This window comes from Semicossyphus pulcher, unplaced genomic scaffold (genome assembly GCF_022749685.1).
Source record: "Semicossyphus pulcher isolate SPU_LCO1_2020_fin unplaced genomic scaffold, fSemPul1.0.p SCAF_8, whole genome shotgun sequence".
Taxonomy (NCBI): domain Eukaryota; kingdom Metazoa; phylum Chordata; class Actinopteri; order Labriformes; family Labridae; genus Semicossyphus; species Semicossyphus pulcher.
In genome coordinates, this window is record NW_027211759.1 from 11,221,951 (window position 1) to 11,241,207 (window position 19,257).

The following is a 19,257-nucleotide window of genomic DNA, read 5'->3' on the forward strand; positions in this document are numbered from 1 at the left end:
TAACTACTTCATAAACTGCAGCTGATTTGATTTTGTAAAAAACGACATATTTGATAAGCTGAACCTATTTGTTGTGTGTAAAATTGTATCCACAAAGTAAATACCAACCAAATCTCTTAATTAACTTATTTGAGGAAAAAAGAAAAATGTCTCCTCCTTAAATGCAATGCATTTGAAGAATTTAGTAATGTTATGTATGTATGTAAGTATAAATGAATATTTAAGTAAAGCAGGGCACAAGTACTCAAAAGAATTACTTATGCACGGTACATTTTAGTATTCTCTCCTAAAAGACACTCTTTACCTTTATGTATGAGATGTGTTCCTCTTCTTAGCTCAAATCTCCGAAAACTTCACTTCCCACAAAGCATCTCTCCGTATGCGCAGACTCAGTTGAATTCAACACTTGCCCCATTCCCTCCTCCCTACTTTAATGCTAGCTAAGATGGTGGTTAGAGCGTAAATTGTCTCTACAATACCAAGAAAAGAAAGGGGCAAAACATCTTTATAGCCTTTTAATTACAGCAGAACATCACATCTACGGTCATCTTATATGACCGTGTATAGAAATTTTGACATTTCAGATATATTGGCTCGCAGTCCCCGCCCAATTTGGTGTGACTCCCTTGGAGTGGAATCCTAAGCTAAATACGGACAGGGTAAGTAACGCTAACGTTAGCCAAGTTGCTAGATGGGCTAGCCAGCTTGCACTGTCCCGGATAAAATAAAGGACAGTTTTGCCTGTAACGATTCACAAACTGATGTCAGAGCATCTTCAAGCTCATTAGATCACCGTCCAGGTAATCTTAATGTTGTAAGAGTAATGTCAGTTGTTTATAGTGTCAAAAACTTGCTTCTAGTTCAACGTTAGCTTGCGTAGGCCGCGTCGTCAGCTCGGCTCCAGGAGCCCGTACGTTATGATGATAATGTAGCATGCTAGCTATGCCGATGCTAGCGGTTAGCAAAAACCAAGCTGTCAGTTAATATGTAGGCGAGATTGTAGCGTTGTGGTTTACGTTTACATAAACGTTTCATGTCAATATAAAGTTCATGTTCACCCATGTCTGCATTGGTTCTGTTATTTAACTTATAATTGCTTCTGCATACTTGTATTAGGTAGACCGGCTTCTTTTACCAATTCGCGGCTAATGTTAGCTTAGCCTAACGTTAGTCAAATAACATCTGTCATAATGTAGGATCCAGAAGAGCAGCTAAAGTTACCAGCCAGGCTAACTAGCTCAGTATTCTGTCTTCATACACGATTGTGCCAATCAGCTGATATTTGCAAGCGAAGCCTCTAAAATGTGTTGCTCGTGTCCGTGTTGATTTATTAGCCAAATGCTGCCAAGTATATGTAATGTTGGCATTTTTCTGTTATCGTTCTAATCAACTCAACACTGTCGGGTTTTACCAATCTGGGTTTGTCATTGAGTTCGTCTGCTGGCACCAATGTTGTCACGTAGAAACCAGGCTGGTGTTTTACTGCTAACATCAGACGTTTCATTTGAAATACACGCAGTTTATTGCGTTTCCCTGTAACATCAGTCATGACGTGTATATTACTCTCAACACCTCTACGATATCACAACATCCGCATTTAGGGATGCATGATGTTGGATTCTTTTGCCGATAAGCTGATATTTTCCAACCCTTTTTGCCGATCGCCGATTTCGATCCTGATATATTAGGCACATTTTTTTTTCCACCTAATTGCAGAGAACATCAGGCCTCCCTTGTAGTGGAATTGATATCATGCCTGCTTTTATTGTAGTGGCCTGAGAAGAAGAAATAACATAATACAGTGCTTTTTAAAAATGTACACAATGACTTGGCAATATAAGAAAACTACTTAAACTTAGGTTATGTACAAAATTCAATATTTATTTGTATGTAACATTGTCTTTTCTTTTTTTGGGAATCATCGAGCATTTAGGCATAATTAAAGCATTGTTTTGTTGGCGGAAAATATCGGCACAAAAAAGTGACATATCTGTTGATGCTGATATGTCATTTTCAAGCCATAATCTGCAGATACCGATAACGTGCTGTGCATCCCTATCCCCATTATCACTTTAACATAATGACTGCCGTTATTGGCTTGTTTTCTGATCAAATACAGTCAGTTGTCGTTTATAAAGCACAACTAGCTTAAACTTATGCAGTCCAAAAACCTTCATGGAGGCTGTAATGATCAGTTGTTGTTGAAAATGTCGTAGAGAGGTGTTAAATGTTATGATCATGTTTGGAGGCTGTAGTTTGGGACCCATAACTATTTCCTAGAGCCCAAGGTGACATCATCAGATTCCTTCTTTTTTTACGAGTAACATTCAATAACCTCGAGATGTTTGAATTACTATCACTGGGGACTGTGGATACACCAAATGTTCACATTTATGTCTCTTGGAAGCAGTTAATTACATTTTGAAATGACTGAAGTGATGACTTATTCATCACCTGACAATTAATGCCTTATAAATAAGTAATAAAGTAAGATGTATTGTATCAGACCTTATAAACTAGCTACTGTTGGTAATGTTTGCTTTGCTCTGCATGAAAGAAGGAGTGACCTTGGTGGTCATTAAGTCAGTTTTAGATGCTACACCATCCTGCTGTCAAGTCTGTGTGAGGACAACAAATTCAGTTCACGGAAAGAATTGGTTCAGTTCATGTTATTTTTCAATCATGTCTTGATGGAGCTCCCATACTTAGTCTTTGTATGTTTTCTTAGCCCTGTGCTCTGTGACCAGCTTCAACACTCACACCCGCCGCGCCATAGGATGTCCCACAGCCCCGAAATGAAGGACGACCCCATGGAGTGCCCTCTGTGCATGGAGCCTCTGGAGATTGATGACGTCAACTTCTTCCCTTGCACCTGCGGCTATCAGATCTGCCGCTTCTGTTGGCACCGCATCCGCACAGACGAGAACGGCCTCTGCCCCGCCTGCAGAAAGGTGAGGAGATGAAGACGATGATAGAGCAACACATCAAAACCCTGAAAAGAGGGGGTGTGTTTAGGAAAATAGAGATGATGAATAAGTAAGAGTCCAAGTGTTGATACAGGGCAAAGATATACTTGTTAGTTAGAAAGGGCTCCCAGTTACAAACTATCCTCTACAAACCCCTTAATTCAAAGTAGGAGAGTATTTCATTTACTTGTCAATCCCAGTACAGACAGTAACAGTAACTTATTTATTTGTGTTTCTGTGCAGCCATATCCAGAGGACCCTGCTGTGTACAAGCCGCTGTCACAGGAGGAGATCCAAAGGATAAAGAACGAGAAGAAGCAGAAACAGAACGAGAAAAAGCAGAAGGTGACAGAAAACCGAAAGCATCTGGCCAGCGTCAGAGTGGTCCAGAGAAACCTGGTGTTTGTGGTGGGGCTCTCGCAGAGACTCGCCGACCCTGAGGTAAGTAGTATTAAAAGCTCTTTGACTTTTGATACCTGTGTGCTTGTGTTGTAGATTATTTTGGGAACAATGCAGAGACAAACTGAAGGGACTGGCTGCTTAAGTCATGTTGGACTTTTCTGATATGCGCAGATACAGTGATAATACTGATATAGTGAATGATTTCAATATAGTTAATGGTCTCTTAGTCAAAACTCCCACAGAAGCTTAAACTGTAACTGTATGATGAGTTAAAAATATTTTATGTGTGTGTGTGCGCCTACAGGTCCTAAAACGACCCGAGTATTTTGGGAGGTTTGGGAAAATCCATAAAGTGGTCATCAACAATAGCACATCTTACGCCGGTTCACAGGTGAGAGTTTGGATGGAATTGGCAGGATGAACTCATTATTAAACATATGGGCAATCAGCATGGGAAACATTGCTCACTGCGGTCTTGGAAAGACACTGGACACAGAATTAAATAGCTCCAGTATATGTGTTTGCCTTGATTGTTTACTTTCATATCGTGTTTTCTCAGGGGCCCAGTGCCAGCGCTTATGTCACTTACATCCGTTCTGAAGATGCTCTAAGAGCAATACAGTGTGTGAACAATGTGGTTGTAGATGGCAGAACACTCAAGGTGAGGAGTCAACAAATAATGATTGAGCTCATCGCCTTTCCTGATATTTCAAGTGCTGATCTGTGATTACAAGTTGTATCTGTGTAAAGTCCATGTAATGACTTAAATCAATATTATCTTCCTGTCTGTAGAAAATAAATATGCTGATATTATGAAAAGAGGAAGGAAAGTCTTTAATTCAGAGCGTTTCTTTCTGTGTGTTACAGGCTTCTTTAGGCACAACAAAGTACTGCAGTTACTTCCTTAAAAGTATGCAGTGTCCCAAACCTGATTGTATGTATCTACATGAGCTGGGGGATGAAGCGGCTAGCTTTACTAAAGAGGAGATGCAGGTAAAATATTTTTTTGCTCTTTGCTGTATGTGTGCTTTTTTGTGTTAAAGATTTAACGTTGAGTCATGTCATTATTTTTATAGGCAGGGAAACATCAAGAGTATGAGCAGAAACTTCTCCAAGACCTCTATAAAATAAACCCTAGCTTTCTACAACCTCCAGCATGTGGAACAGACAAGTCAAAGAGTAAACCCAACTCCACACAGAGGTAGGTTCGTTTTTCTTGATATTACTTCAAAAGTGTCGCTTGATTAATGTGCTAAGCTCTATTTTTCTCCTGCTTTGTTTCAGATCCAACAGTAGCAACGGTAAAGATGGGTGGCCGACGCTGTCAGGACACAACAAACTGGCCAACGGGCTTTCAGAGGACCGCAAGTCTCCTCCCTTGTTAGACTATCTAGACCAAGAAGTTGCTTCAGAAGGGCTAGAAACAGAGCTGGGTCCTGGTCAGTGTACTGCCCTGTCCCCCTTCTCCTCTAACTGTGACAGTAACAGGTAATAAACACCGCTCCTCAACAAAAGCATCTTACATATCAAGCATATTTTGTTTATTTAAATCTGTCTCTCTGCAGTCCCAGCGACAAACCTCCAGAGTCAATCGGAATGGTGAATGGCGAGACTTTACAACAGGTACAAACACCTCAACTCTGCGTTACTTCAGTGATACATAAATAAAGGCGTGTCAGGTCTGAGACAGACAATCTCACAACCATCTCTTTTCTTAGGTACCCACCAGTGACTCCCCCTCTCCTCCCCCGGGTTTAACCAAGCCCAGCCTGGTGGTGCCCATCAGCGTGTCAGACCTCACAGCCCGTTCGCCCTTCGAGGGCGCGGCAGCAGAGTCCCAGTCGCTCTTTTCAGACAACAGTAACTTCAGACATCCTAACCCTCTCCCCGCTGGCCTGCCCCCCTTCCCCAGCTCCCCCCGCGGCAGTTCTGACTGGCCCATGACCCCAGAACCACAGAGCCTCTTCACGTCAGGTACCTCAGAGATTTAATTGAACATTTCTCATGTCTTATGATTCAGATTGATTGTCTTGTTTTCATATAATTACTTGACCTGCGGCTGCTTTAGCCTGACTATTTGTTTTCATGATGTTTTCATTAGTGCTCTGCACCATAATATTGGCTGCAATGGTTTCTCATTAATTCGATGCTGTAGAAAGCATTGTAAAACTATCGAAAAGGCTTTGAATGTTAATGTACCTTTGTTATTAAATATGATTGAGCAGCTCCCAACTGTTTGTTAGGAACACTGTAAGATAGTTTGTTTGTTATTATGTGAAATTAGTTATCACTCATTACTGAATACATATCGCTGGACATCCCAATAATGTTAACCAATGTGTGTTAAAATGACAATCTCGAGTTTCGTTCTATTTGGCGGCACCTGATGGCAATAAAAGGCAACTGCAGGCGCATACGTCCCAGATATAACCAGACATCCACGGTTGGCTCCGGTTGTAACTCTTGATTTTCCTCGCTGATGGTCGCTTTCCTTTTTAGACTGTTTGCTTCATCTGAGCGTCGAGTTTGTTTCTTTTTCTTTGGATTTTCACTTATTTTTGAAGTTGTATCTGTAGTCATCGATCTTTTCTTTGTTTGTTCAGCAAAAGTAGATTACTGTTTACTCGCAACACTTGCTGAGAAAAGCAGCCGCTTAGCTCCGCCTACCCTCTCTGGCAGACCAACCACTGCTGGGTGATGGAAAACGCATCACTAACTGGGTACCACTTGTGATTTTTTTCCGCGAAAGTCGCCACAGACAGCCAGTCTGTAATACTGCAAATGCAAAGGCTTTCATCAGTGGGCCATAGGCTCAATCACCATTGTGTTACCTCATTCAGATAGATGGTGACTTGACAAAAAAAGATCCTTCTCAGGAAGAACAGTATTATCAGGGAAAGAAACATGATTAATAAAAGCAAATAAAGATTAAAACCAACAATGAGTTAATCCAACATCAAACAATTTAATTAAAATTACAAATGCAACAACAAATGCATGCTTAAAGCTTTTTTCTTTCATACTTTAAAGGAGCTTAGATCACTCTACACCTTTGTGTTAATTTAGCCTGCGTGGATATGTGTGTAAATATGCAAAGATCTCGACCACCGCTGTTAGACATGTAACGGTAATACATAACAAGGGTGTCAGCTGGACTAAGTTATTAAACAGCTGATAGTGTGCTATTGTTATATAAACCTGGGTCTCGATCACCAGCTACGACAAGGCTAAAGGAAAACTTGATTTGGTAGCTGCACCTGGTTTCTCCTGTGCTGCTCCTTGTTTCTCAGTAGAATAACTCGGCAAGATGACAAGATTGTCTTCTGAGATATGTGGAGTATGAAACCATGCGGAATCTGTATTTTTGAGATTGTCATTAGTGCACTGAAGTTTTTAAACGGGAATGCTCTGCCATGACTATCTGCTACTTGTTTTGCTCCTGATATGCCTTGCAGCATATTAAACTTCACAGTTAAAAATGTTAAATACATGATTTTCATTCCAGGGAAGGATGACAGATGTAGACTCTCATCACTCAGTCTGAGAAATTCTTCTCACATGGAGGAAAACTCCAATAACTCCTCTCTGTTCTCTCCTCACAGACACAATACCAGTGTCTTCTTCCACAGACTGGCAGGCGGCCTTTGGCTTCGGCTCGTCCAGCAAACAGCAGGACGACGATCTGGGCTTCGATCCCTTCGACGTTACCCGCAAAGCCTTGGCCGACCTGATAGAGAAGGAGCTCTCGGTGCAGGATCAGGGCCCCTTGTCCCCTGGGCCCTTCCTTCATGGGGCCAACCATGGTCCCGGTCTGCAGCTCCCCAACCCCAACCCCGGCACCTCTCACCACTTCCCAAGCGGCCTGCCGCGCCTCCCCCAGCTCCACCACAGAGCCATCTACAGCTCCTTCAGTTTCCCCGGCAGTCAGAACAGCCAGGCCAGTCAGCAGCAGCAGCCAGCCGCCAGACACCCCTGGATGGGCGTCCCGACACGAAATAACCTCACACACTTGAACCACTCAGCCAGTGCTGCCTCACACAGTAATTTCCTGGACCTGAATCTGCCCCCTCAGCACAACACAGGGCTGGGAGGGATCCCCATCTCAGGTACCAGACAGCCGGGTCACTGCGGCACCTTTCTGTGTCCTATGGGAGCGCTGCATGTTAAAAAAGATCAGATGTGTTTATATAATCATGTCATTTAATCCCACAACATGTGCACAATGTCAGCTCGTGTTCTGATACTTGTTTTGATGAGTGTTTATTGACCTTACAGAGAATATGCTGGCTGGTGCAGTTCTTTATCCGACCACTAGTCTGTGATCAAGAGGAGCTGACAGGTGTGTTTGTCTCTCCTCTCCTGCAGAAAACAGCGGCTCTATAGACGGCTTAAATGTGAAAGAGTGGCAGGACGGCCTGAGAGCTCTCCTGCCAAACATCAACATCAACTTCGGGGGCCTCCCAAACTCCTCTTCCTCTTCATCCTCCTCATCCTCCAACAGTGTTAACCACATCGGTGGGCCGGCGGGGCCTGCAGGTATCTCACACAGCCTGAGCTGGGACGGCACAGCCAGTTGGATGGACCCTGCCATCATCACAGGTAGAAAGTAACTGAAATGATTCATCAAATAAGAGAGATCATTTTAATGTTCAACTGATGGTTTAATTCTAGAAAAAATGCTACTTTTTTACACTGTTAAACTATAAAATGAATTCAAGTTGCAGCTATTTTATTTTTCTATTATTCTCATGCTTTTTGTCTCAAGCTTGAGAATAATGGAAAAAGAAAATCATGGATGGAAGTACTAATAACGGAGTTTAAGGAAATGGAAAAACCTGGATCCAGTGCCTGACAAGAACAACAAGAAGAACAAATTCTCTCACTGGAGGAGCCTGAACCATCAAACGTTGTATCAGAAACAATCACTGCAATTAGTGTTTTAGGCTTAATCCGACAACTCAAATAATTAAACAATATCAGTTTTCTGGGCAGGTCTCATACCCATATTCTATATTTTTTTTCATACATTATTTTATTGGGCCTTTTTATGCCTTTATTGTTAGAGAGGACAGGGAATAGTGTTGGAAGCAGAGGAAGAGAGAATGGGGGATGACACGCAGCAAAGGGCCGAGGGTGGGAGTCAAATCCGGTGCCTCTGCATCGAGGACTATAGCCTCTGAACATGCAGGGTTCCCACGCATCCTGGAAAACCTGGAAAATCTGGAAATTTCGAGACTAGTTTTCCAGTCCTGGAAACACCTGGAAATTGATTAAAATGACCAAATATCCTGGAAATAATTTCATGTTGTCCTGGAAAATTTAAATTTAATTTAGCCCCGCGCTCAGCACAAGTTTGCCGCCTCAACTCCAGTCAGAGCTCCCAGAGCTGTCACATTCACAACCGAGTCCTGCGAGTGATGTAAGATCGCCGCCTTTAGACGCTTTCTAACCAACTGAAAGATGAAAGAAAAGTATGACACTTGAATTTTATTTAAAAAAAAATTCAATACATTGCTATGTCCTTTCAGGTATAACTTGGATAGATGTAGGCTTAATTAACGACTTCGCTCCATCATTGCGCCTCCTTGGTTTTTATACAGAAGACAGAACATGACAGGTGTAATAATCCCGCCTTGAACTGGCAGTGTAAAAGGGGCTTGAGACACTTCATCATGAACCCTGCATCATCTAAAAAAGGAGGAATAAAACTGGGGTTAAATGTGTCAGTACTAGGCCTACCGGTAAATTATATATTTGAGAGCAAGTGCTGTCCCGTATTGTCTGGAAAAAGTCCTGGAAAGGTCCTGGAAAATAATTTCGTAAAAAGAGTGGGAACCCTGACATGGGCTGCCGATTTAACTGCTGAGCTTCACTGGTGCCCAAAGGTTATTTACTTTAACAGAAAGAGAGTTATAACAAATCAGCTTAGCAGGCACTGTTACTAACAGTTGTTAGTTGCTGCCTCTTGGACGAGACAAAGTAGAGTTAAGAGTTCAGGAGGATAGTGTTGGACAAAATACCAGTTTAATTGTTTTGCCTATAAAATGTCCGTCACATTTTCCCACAGCCAAAAGATAAATATTCAGATCTCCAGTCTAAAGATTAATAGGAGCAGATCTTCACATTTGAGAAGTTGGAAGCACATCATGTTTGGCTTTTTTGAGAAGAAAAGTGTTCATCTGTTCAGTTCATCTGTTGATCACGTTTGCATATTTAAGAGGGCATACCGACTTCAAATGTAATATTTTCTACAATTGAGCAGTGATAGAATTGCTTTGATTGTATATCCAGCACTGAACAGTGTTGATCTGCTTTAAAAGAGTTTTGGTGATAGAATAAGTCTACGTAAAGTAACTTGTAGTACAAGGGGTCCAGATTATGTCAACAAATCTAAACTAAACCTTCACAACATTTGCATTTACTGCAGTGTGTTCTTGTTCAAGTTTCTTATTTATCTCCCTTTGGTAAGTGACAGCTGGGGTAGGCTTCAGCCCCCCGCACCCTGAACAGGATAAGCAGTATAGATAATGGGATGGATTGTATTTTTTGTTGTTACTCATCTCTCTGCCTCTCTGGCCCCTCCCCCCCCTCAGGTATCCCGGCCTCGGCAGGAAACAGTTTAGACTGTCTCCAGGACGACAACCCACCACACTGGCTCAAGTCCCTGCAGGCGCTCACAGAGATGGACGGCCCGGCCGGTTCAGTGGTGCCCACTCCCCAGCCCCTCCACAGCGGCCTCCTCGACGCCCACCTCCCCCTCCATCACAGAGCCGCCGGCGGCTGGGCTCCCTACCTGCCCCCTCCCACAGCCAACCCCGCCAGCCAGTTCCACTCCCCTCCCCCAGGCTTCCAGACCGCCTTCAGACCCCCGGGACAGCCCGCCACAGAGCTGCTACAGAGTGCCGCTGTGGACCGCCACTGAACACAGACTACAGCAGACACCCACCCATTCCCCCACTACCACTTTATACCCACTCATCCTGTACCCCCCTCCCCCCAATGCAATACACACCAATCTGCAGAGTATGAAAATTATTAACAAAGTAACAAACATGCTTTCTTTTTTTCTCTTCCTCCTTCCTTTTTGTCTACTCTGAAGGCCTGTTTGTTTTTGTTTTTGTTTGTGGCACACAAGTTATCATCATCACCCTTTGTCTGCGACCATCACCACTCCATACATCCAGCTCTGGGCACAGCAGGAGATTTATGATGTAGCTCGCTGTCAACAGAAGAGCAGGAGAAACGGTAAAGCTCTGAGCGCCCAGTGGTGACACGAGAGTTGACTCCACAAACTGGCGAGGAAACAAATTAGCCTGAAGGGAGGTCTTTTTTTTTAAAAGTAACTAATGATTAAGCATGAACAACATTTGTGTTATTTTTGAAAGTTGAAGTCACGAGTAGTTTTTCGGAGGAATGAAGCAAGCTGTGAATCTGCTCTTGAAGCTTTGCCCCAAAGACCCTCATCCTCCCCACTTTAACAGGAGACTGTGAAACGGTTAACCCTTACAGCTAAGTTGTGAATCAGGCGCGGTGAGAGAGACAGAGAGAGAAAAAGGGGGGTTGGCGCTTAGCTTTTTCTTTTTTTGAGAGTGGTTTTTAAAAAGTTGAAAAAAGAAGCTGAGATTTGGTGAGCGGCGAGAGAATGCAGATGACGCATTGGGGAGTTGAGGGCACAGGCTATGCATGGGCTCCCTGTTAGGTAGGGACACAGATGGCCTGCTCGAGAGGCTGCTTGGCCCATATTCCCTTTAGCACAGGGCTCCCACTGGCCCCGTCCTGCTGGAGGGAAGATTTTGCTGAACCTCTGTATCAGAGGATAGAGCACTGCCTAACCGCAGGGAGCCAGGGCTTTGGGAGATCGTGGCACACATCCTGAGCACTAGGGTTAGACTCTTACTCACAGTGCCACTGTGTGGTACCTACAGTAGCTAGCCCTAACACGGACAGCCACCGAGGAGATAAGACAATGACTAGCTGGATGAGGAAATGTCAAAAATACTAATGAGGGTAGCAACAGGGTTAACGCGTCCCTTTGTTCGACCCACGAGGGCTTAAACGAGGCCTTAAAACGGATACATGAGAGAAAGGAACTCGAGTGATTGGAGGAGTTTAGCGTCGATAATTGCTGATAAATATGCAATAATGTATGTGACTTCAGCAACTGCATGTGAGTACGTGTCGCAAAGGAAGGTGCTGCAAGACGAAACCAAGTGCTGTAGTTGTGAATTAAAGAGCTCTCAGCCTTTGATTTGAGATCGACCTCTCCGACCACCGCCTTTTTTCTTTTTTGAAGTCTTAATTCTGATCCGTGTTCGCTCTCTCTCTTTCTCCCTCTCTTACCCCCCACCCATCCTCCCTACACAACCCTCCCCTTACCACCCACCCACCTCCTGCTGTTCCCTATTTAACAGTATTCACAAAAATGAACAAACTCATCCAGGAGAAACCAACACAGAGTCATTCAATGGGTTTTAACGTGATGTTGCGAGAAAAAAAACAAAAAACAAAATTGAGGCGCTTAAAAGGAAGTGAACTGTCCTCTGCAGGTCTGGAAAAATGAACCTTAAATAAAACTGAAAACTCAGAGCTGGTGTTTGTCTGCTGTTGTGATTCAAACATTTGCACCTTTAAGTCGTTCTACTACAAAGAACTTCCCAACATACTGCACTTAACAACTCCTCAGGAAGGTCACTTAAATCACTCGTGGGTGTCGTTCCAATGTCGTCCACTAGAGGGCAGATCGCTTTCTGTCAGTGATGAAGCTCTGCAGTCAAACTTCAGTCCAGCACACACGCAAGGTGACACAAACTGACTCTTAAAAACGGACACATTATAAATTATCCCACTGAAAAACACATTAGCTCTTAAGTTATTATCAGGCAGGTTAAATGATTAAATTCAACAATGAAGCGGAGAGGAATCTCATTTTCTTTGTGTGTCTTTGTAGTGTAGTTTTGCACTCGTTCCCGGCCAATGCAGCAGCATATACCTGCAGCAGAGGCTTATTTTTGTCCTGTAGGACTTCTGACAAAAGGAGGAGCACAGTCGATACTCATACAGAGGCTTCACTGTGTCTACAGTCAGATATCTGAGTCAGGTACCCTGTGGATAAAGTGTGAGTGTGACGTACAACAGACACATCCAACCCACAGCCCGATAATCAAGTCCAATCCAGAGTTATTTCCCAACAATTATACAATTCATACTGTGTCTTTACTGAACTGACTTTTATGCATAACGAGATATTAGGTCCAACAAACTCCACATGTTCCCACAGGAGGAGATATAGCTCTTAACAAACACTGATATCTGCTTACAACTACAATATAGTGTGACTTAAACCAAAAGTCACTGATATGAAACAGATTAAAGAAGCAAAAGCTCGCAATGGAGAAGCCACCATTAGATCAGTAAGTGTATTTTTCACTATTTTTGTTTGTTTAACGCCCGAAGTTCAAGTATGCACTTATGCATTCATGTTTGTCTTTGTTTACCAATGAAACACAAGAAAAAAGAGAAGTATAAATATACACATCTTTAGTCCTACTAACTCAAAAAAATGATAAACAGTTGTAGGTTATAAAGAATATTGTTACACTAATTATTGTATATACACATATACAGGAGGACAATGCTCGAATACAACTTTAATATAGTCTATTTACATGTAGAGATAATGTACCTCTTATCAAAGAAGGACTTTTTATGACTGTAAATCACTGAAAATATTTACACCTACAGTTTTAAATAATGTCAGAAATATATGAGATACAATGTAAAAAGCCTACAGCAGCACTTTCAGCTGGTTTTATGAGCCTGTTTCTACATGAAACATGGAGTCATGTTACTATAAATACACCATGTTCCCTGATTACAGACCCCAGCGACTGAAGTGATGATTTCATCTTATTATTCATCATGTGATTGTTAATAGTTTCAGCTCCTCCCGCTGTAAACTGGACATGTGGCAGAATCAGACGCCCCTCGTGGCTGCAGCTGCTCCCTCTGCTTCTGCAGGTGCTGAGGAGGCAACTGGCAGAGGAAGGTGAGTGTGTGAATAACGCAGGCAGGCAGCAGATTCAGGCGCTGTGACAATGAGTCAGCAGCAACACAGAGGGAGGGAGCTCTGCTGAGAGTGTTCCCACACCAACACACACTCAGTCCGGCGCTGCACTGAAACATAATGGACGGATCTTTGTGATGATGCATACACGAGAATAGCATCTGCTTATTTCTGCAGCTGCAGAGAATAACTCCGGTGTTTGAGGCTCGAGTGTAAGAAGACAGGTGCAGAATATACTTAAAAGAGAGAGAGATAAATCAATAAAAAATATGATAGCAAATGAATTGTCTGATTTAATTTACAAACACCAGGATTGGGATGTTTTTACAGCATTGGGAGAAATCTGTGCGTCCAAAGTGTACCTGAAGTCTGCTGAGTGTTTGCAAATAAATGTTGACAAACAGTATTTCAGTGTGGTCAGGTGTTCCTTCGGGACAAGCAGAAAAAAAGACCTGATTTTTCACTCTCTCCTCTCCACAGAGCCGTCCTCTGCGGGGGTTCAATCTGTTAAACTGCTGAAATCTCGCTTTCCTTGAGGACTGCAGATATGAGGGCATGTGGAGAGGGCACAGCAGCTGCAGTGGCTGCCGTGAAGAGGAAACTGCCTACACTCAGAGGTACACATGGATTGTGGGACTATATACAGTAACATAGGAGTGAGAACACCTGACAGCACCTGAAAGAGATGCAAAAACAACTACAAGTGATGTGTTTTGTTTTGTGTCTCCTTTAGTGACATTTTGCAGGTGAACCACAGCTGCATCAAGCTTCCTCACAGCAGCACGTCTCTGCACAGATATGTTAAATACTGCAGCAAACTTTATTAAACATTGTTAGAAACACAAAGAAAGCCTGACATGCTGTTTATATTGACTTAAGGGACGGTATGAAAGTGATTGGCTTGAGCTATGACTTTGTTTTGTTACTTTGGCGACACCTATGGTGATCAGGGGTAATTGCAGGTGTAATTTTGGACCTCAGCCACAGTAATGTTTAACACTGGCACAGACTTAAAAGAAAACTGACCTGGTGTGTCTAACTATTTTGTATTTTTGTTAAAGACAATTTGACTCTGATGAAGACATATAGTGTATAACAAAGTCAACTGTAGTGGCAATCCAACCCATAGATGTAATCACATGGTTGTGAACCTCGTGGCCAGGGGTTTACAAAAGTCAAGAGGATTCATCCTCTGGAAGCCAATGACTGTATGTATAGATGGACGACGCATCTCCATCTACTCTCAATGTGCAAAACTGATGCCAAAATAGCTGCCCTCTTTCAATGGTGACATCAATTGGAGTCAGAGTTGCGCAGTAGAGATGCAGGTGGAGCCGCCGTAGCCACTTCTGCTAACCAAAACACACACTTAACTTACCGATAAAAAAAGCAAAGATCCCTCACGTTGCCATATTTAACAGCTTCCTGTGTCGGTCTGAAGCAGACGTTCACAGATATGGAAACTTCAATGACTGTAGGTATTGCTTTAGTTACGTCTCCTCTCTCCGTTCCTCCTCTGCTCTGCTAATCCGGAACAGATTTCCTGCAGGAGCCAGATTTGTCAACACAGCTGTCAATCATCTTTTTTTTTTACAGCATCACATAACTAATTAAAAATAAAGTTGATAGAAAAATGAACGCTTGTACATAAATCATCATGACTAACTATAATGAAATGAGAAAAAAGTATTTGACATGTATTTTGATTTTATGGTTTGACTCATGTCCCATCTGATAACATGGAGGAGGCGGGCTTTATGACCTATACTGCAGCCAGTCAGCAGGGGGCGCTCAAAATGTTTTGGCTTCACTTTTAGGGAGCTGTCATGCCGTCCATCTTTATACAGTCTATGCTGGAAGCCATGAATGTTTGTCATGAATTTCTCCACCTCTTCAGGTACGGTAATAATTGGAAAATAGTTGTAATCTGGATCTCCTGCGCCGCAAGTGCGAACCACCAAGACAAAAAAAATGAAGCCAGTGTGGAGTTGATAAATACTGGAGTTCCTTCAGCGGCCACTAGAGGCTGGCTCCAAAAGCGAGTCATTCCCATTAGAGCCCAATTTTGAATGTGTTTCCCAGCAGAGAAGACCGCTGGTGTAGAAGACCCGTTCTTTTAAGTTACCCGTCTGATTTCTGTTAAACTGCAGGATCTCTCTTCCAACAGAGATGTGGACGAGCAAATGGCTGTTTTTTCCTCTAATGAACAAACAACCCCAGTCAGCTGCCACAACAAATAAAGTCTCATTATGTGGAAAACACTTAACTAATTCTCCAGCTCCACCCTCTCAGACAAATATGGTCACTTCTGGCTCCCAAAAAAAACACACAACACGATGGCGACGTTGAGTTGATTGCAATTGTCTGTAGAGCTTTTTGTCTTTAGTTTACCGAAACTGACAGAAGGCTTTTTTTGGCTTCACTTCATAAGACAATCTGAACCAACATTTTGAGGTTATGTGTGTTTCATATGTCAACATTATGATATTTGATGATATACATACACACACGCAAAGTTATCCCGGGCCTGGCCCGGCTGCCTGCATGTGAAACCTGTAGGGACGGCTCTCAGCAGAAGCACTCTCTCCATTTGTCAGTCTCTGACAGCCTCTCTCACCAGTGGAGCTGCCTGCACTGCAAAAAATCACCATTTACACAAGTATTAAAACTACAGCTTAAAGCACCAGTCAATCAATTGATTAGTTCGTCAATATAGAGTGTATCTGATACTATTTCGGTAAACTGCTGTTTCTGTGTTTCTACTTCTACTGTGAGAGCTTTTGCTGCCTTGTTAAGAGAATATCTTTTATTTCAAGACTTTTGACACACTTGAAGACACCGACTGCAGCTCAGGGACGTGTTACTTTTTTAAATTCTTCTAATGTGACTAAATAATTCGACATGCAGGGCTTTGCATTAACGTTTTCTTAAGACGTGTCGATATAATAAAAGAAGAATTAATTAAAAGTCTTGTTAGTTCATTGACAATGAAAATGCATTAAAATATTTAACCTTCTTGCTTTCTAATATTTCAAGACTCGATTCTTCTTAAAATGACTCAGTTAGTTGGATATCTTTTGCAGTGTGCACAGCTCTCGACTGACCCACACGAGCCTTTACTGTAAACTCCACCAGCAGCCAGTTAATGTGTCCTGGGCAGGAAAACTGACATGCTGCTCCATCATCATACAATATGTAATGGCGCTGCTGTACGGGGTCTGTATGAAGAACGACATGGACAGTGGTTCGTGTCCAACAATGTCTCTGTGTCCTCTCCTGTTACCTCAGGGAAAAGGAGATATCACCTGCTCGTTTATTGTTCTCTTGGTGTTTTTTTCATGAAGATAGAATAAAGACAGCAGTTTATCAATCAATTTAATGTGTAAATAAATGCCACAATATGGAATATAAAGTTAAAGTACTCGTTTTATTAAAGAAGCTTCAGAAGATAAACAGCTGTTTCTTGGCTGTAGCCTCCAGTTGCTCTGTGCAACGAGCTGCAGGAATGATGGTGAACTTAATCTATTGGGGATTTTAAATGGGGTTGTATTTACTGTGTTAAGAGCCCACATGAATGCTTCCTCATGTGGGATTCAAGAAGCGTAAGTGGACGTTGTCAGAAAGCTCAGAGTCCAGGAGTTGTAATGTGTTTGCTGATGTTTTTCATAAATGATGGTGGCCATGGAGGATCATTTTTAGGTGGAGTTTTATGCCATGTTTAAGAAAAATGTTGATAATCCAAACTGCTTATATTTGTCCTGTCAATATCAATTTACATTTCTACTAGCCTACTTTATTACTCTGGGTGGCATCTAGACAAGTAGAGTTAGATTAGAATGCCACTCTCATATCTGTATGGTCTATATTAGCTTAGCTTAGAGGCTAAAAGCAGAGGGAAACAGCTAGCCAGGCTTTGTCTAATGATAACAAAATCATCTTACCGGCACCTTTAAATCTGAAGTGTAAAGTTCATGCGGGTTATTTGCCTGATTGTTAACCTTTTTAGACAGAGCCAGGCTAGCTGTAACCCTCCTGTTTTCTGTCTTTGTTTTAAGCTAGGCTAACAGGCTGCTAGCTCTAGCAACCTATAAAACGCTGAGTCATGTGGGGCGTTTGAATCTTCTCACTTAACTCTTGGTAAGAAAACTAATTTTCCCCAAATTGTTTCTTTACCTACTTTTCCTAGCAGTTGGTCTAACACGCCTTTTTCAGCATCACAGTGACCTAGCATAACTCATGCTCAGGTTGTGTTTATCTCAGCACGGACATCGTGCTTCATTGCGATATCCTTTTGTGGTTTTGTGTTGGCCGGTCTCCTTGAGCTCTGTGCGGTGATGTAATTGAAGCGGGAAGGTCACAGCGCCGGTTCTGTTGATGTAAAGTTTTGAATTTTCTCCCCCAGACAAGCTCGCTGACACTGCACACCGGGCAGGAGGAGCATGTAAACTGAGATCCACATCGCCTGATACCACAAGGACATATTCAGACAGGAGGACTGATGACAGCTGGAGAGGTGGCTGAAAAGAAAATGTCCATATTTGGACCAAATCAAGTAACTTATATCTTACACTAATTGAAAAGAAAACCTAAATATTTCTGCATTTAAGCTTTGCTAGTGTCATGGCTCCACAGATGGATGATTTATCCACTACTTTGGTTCAGACTGGATCTAAAGATTCTGCACAGGCGTTCATGGTCCCAAGAGGATTCATTCTACTATCACTGGTGATCCTCTTGACTTTTCCCTTTCCTTTTTTCTCCCAAGTTTCTTAACAACATTTCGATGAATTTCCCCCCAAAAAATAGGTTGAGACAGTAATTTATTTTGTGACAACTCTGGTGATGACTAAACCTTTAATTTAGCAGCGTCATCAGGTCAGCATGTCAGTTGTCCAATACCGTGCTTTATGACCGAAAACCTGCAAAAGTAATGACAAAGCCTTTCGCTGGAGCTTTGCATTAAGTGTAAATTAGCCGTCGTTAGCATGCTAACACATAAGACTAAGATGGAAAACATAATAAACAATATACCTGCTAAAAATTAGCATGATAGCTTTGACATTATGAGCTTGTTAGCACTCTGATGACAGCATTTAGGATGGTAGACAGACTGGTTTATAGCCAATGTACTCCGTCATGCACTATTCCTAGAACTCAATGTGATGGTAGACATAATGCTACACGATGTGTGAGTGTGTCTATGTCAATGTAAATTGGATAAGCTGATAAAAAGATCAGTGGATAATTCATGATGAACTCATTCCTTCTCCTCCCTCCACCTTCCCTGGATTGTTTCATCTCTCTTCCACATCACTACAGTGATGTAGGGCTGTCAGTGACCCGAGGTAAAGAGGTACATTTAACTGGCCTGAGTTTCACAGAGACCATTTGTGGACTTCCACAAGGACGAGGAAATTATGGACGTGCCCTTAATTATTAAACAAGTGTGTCAGCAGCCCGGCCTGATGGAGGTAATGCAAAGAGGAAGTGGGCCAAGAGAGAGGGCCTCGGGGATCGGGGGGATAAGAGAGGCTGGTGGGCTTGGACCTGGGGGTGGGGTGGTGTTAGGCCCAAGGGCTTTGGCTCAAGCAAAGGGAGATCCAATAATGCTGTCCAAGCTATTTTGCACATTGTTAACATTGAGGACCTTCTGTAGAGGAGGCTGTTAGGGGATGACGATTGTACGCAGGCTTTGGTTTTACACAGCGATAAAGCCAACACCAGAGGACACTTGTGATTTGATATAGAGTAATCATATGATACCGTGCATGCACAGCTGAATGGACCACAATGCAAAGGCCCTTGAGAAACTTTTTCGGATGTCGT

General features: G+C 42.6%; 2 protein-coding genes across 3 annotated transcripts in view; one reads left to right on the forward strand and one right to left on the reverse strand.

The window, feature by feature from the left end:
• pthlhb (parathyroid hormone-like hormone b) overlaps positions 1-19,257 on the reverse strand; it is a 117,882-nt gene that overhangs the window by 65,520 nt on the left and 33,105 nt on the right. The window lies entirely within an intron of this gene.
• Positions 446-11,959, forward strand: cnot4a (CCR4-NOT transcription complex, subunit 4a). 2 transcript variants are annotated; one of them, XM_069686598.1, is made up of 13 exons: positions 446-659; positions 2,729-2,951; positions 3,210-3,407; positions 3,673-3,759; positions 3,928-4,029; positions 4,236-4,361; positions 4,445-4,569; positions 4,653-4,856; positions 4,934-4,991; positions 5,087-5,342; positions 6,971-7,474; positions 7,734-7,967; positions 9,962-11,959. In XM_069686598.1, exons 2-13 carry the CDS (start codon positions 2,778-2,780, stop codon positions 10,288-10,290), a joined length of 2,397 nt encoding a protein of 798 aa, XP_069542699.1. In that variant the 5' UTR covers positions 446-659; positions 2,729-2,777; the 3' UTR covers positions 10,291-11,959. The 2 variants fall into 2 exon arrangements, with proteins under 2 accessions (XP_069542699.1, XP_069542701.1); XM_069686600.1 differs by lacking the exon at positions 446-659 and adding an exon at positions 733-800.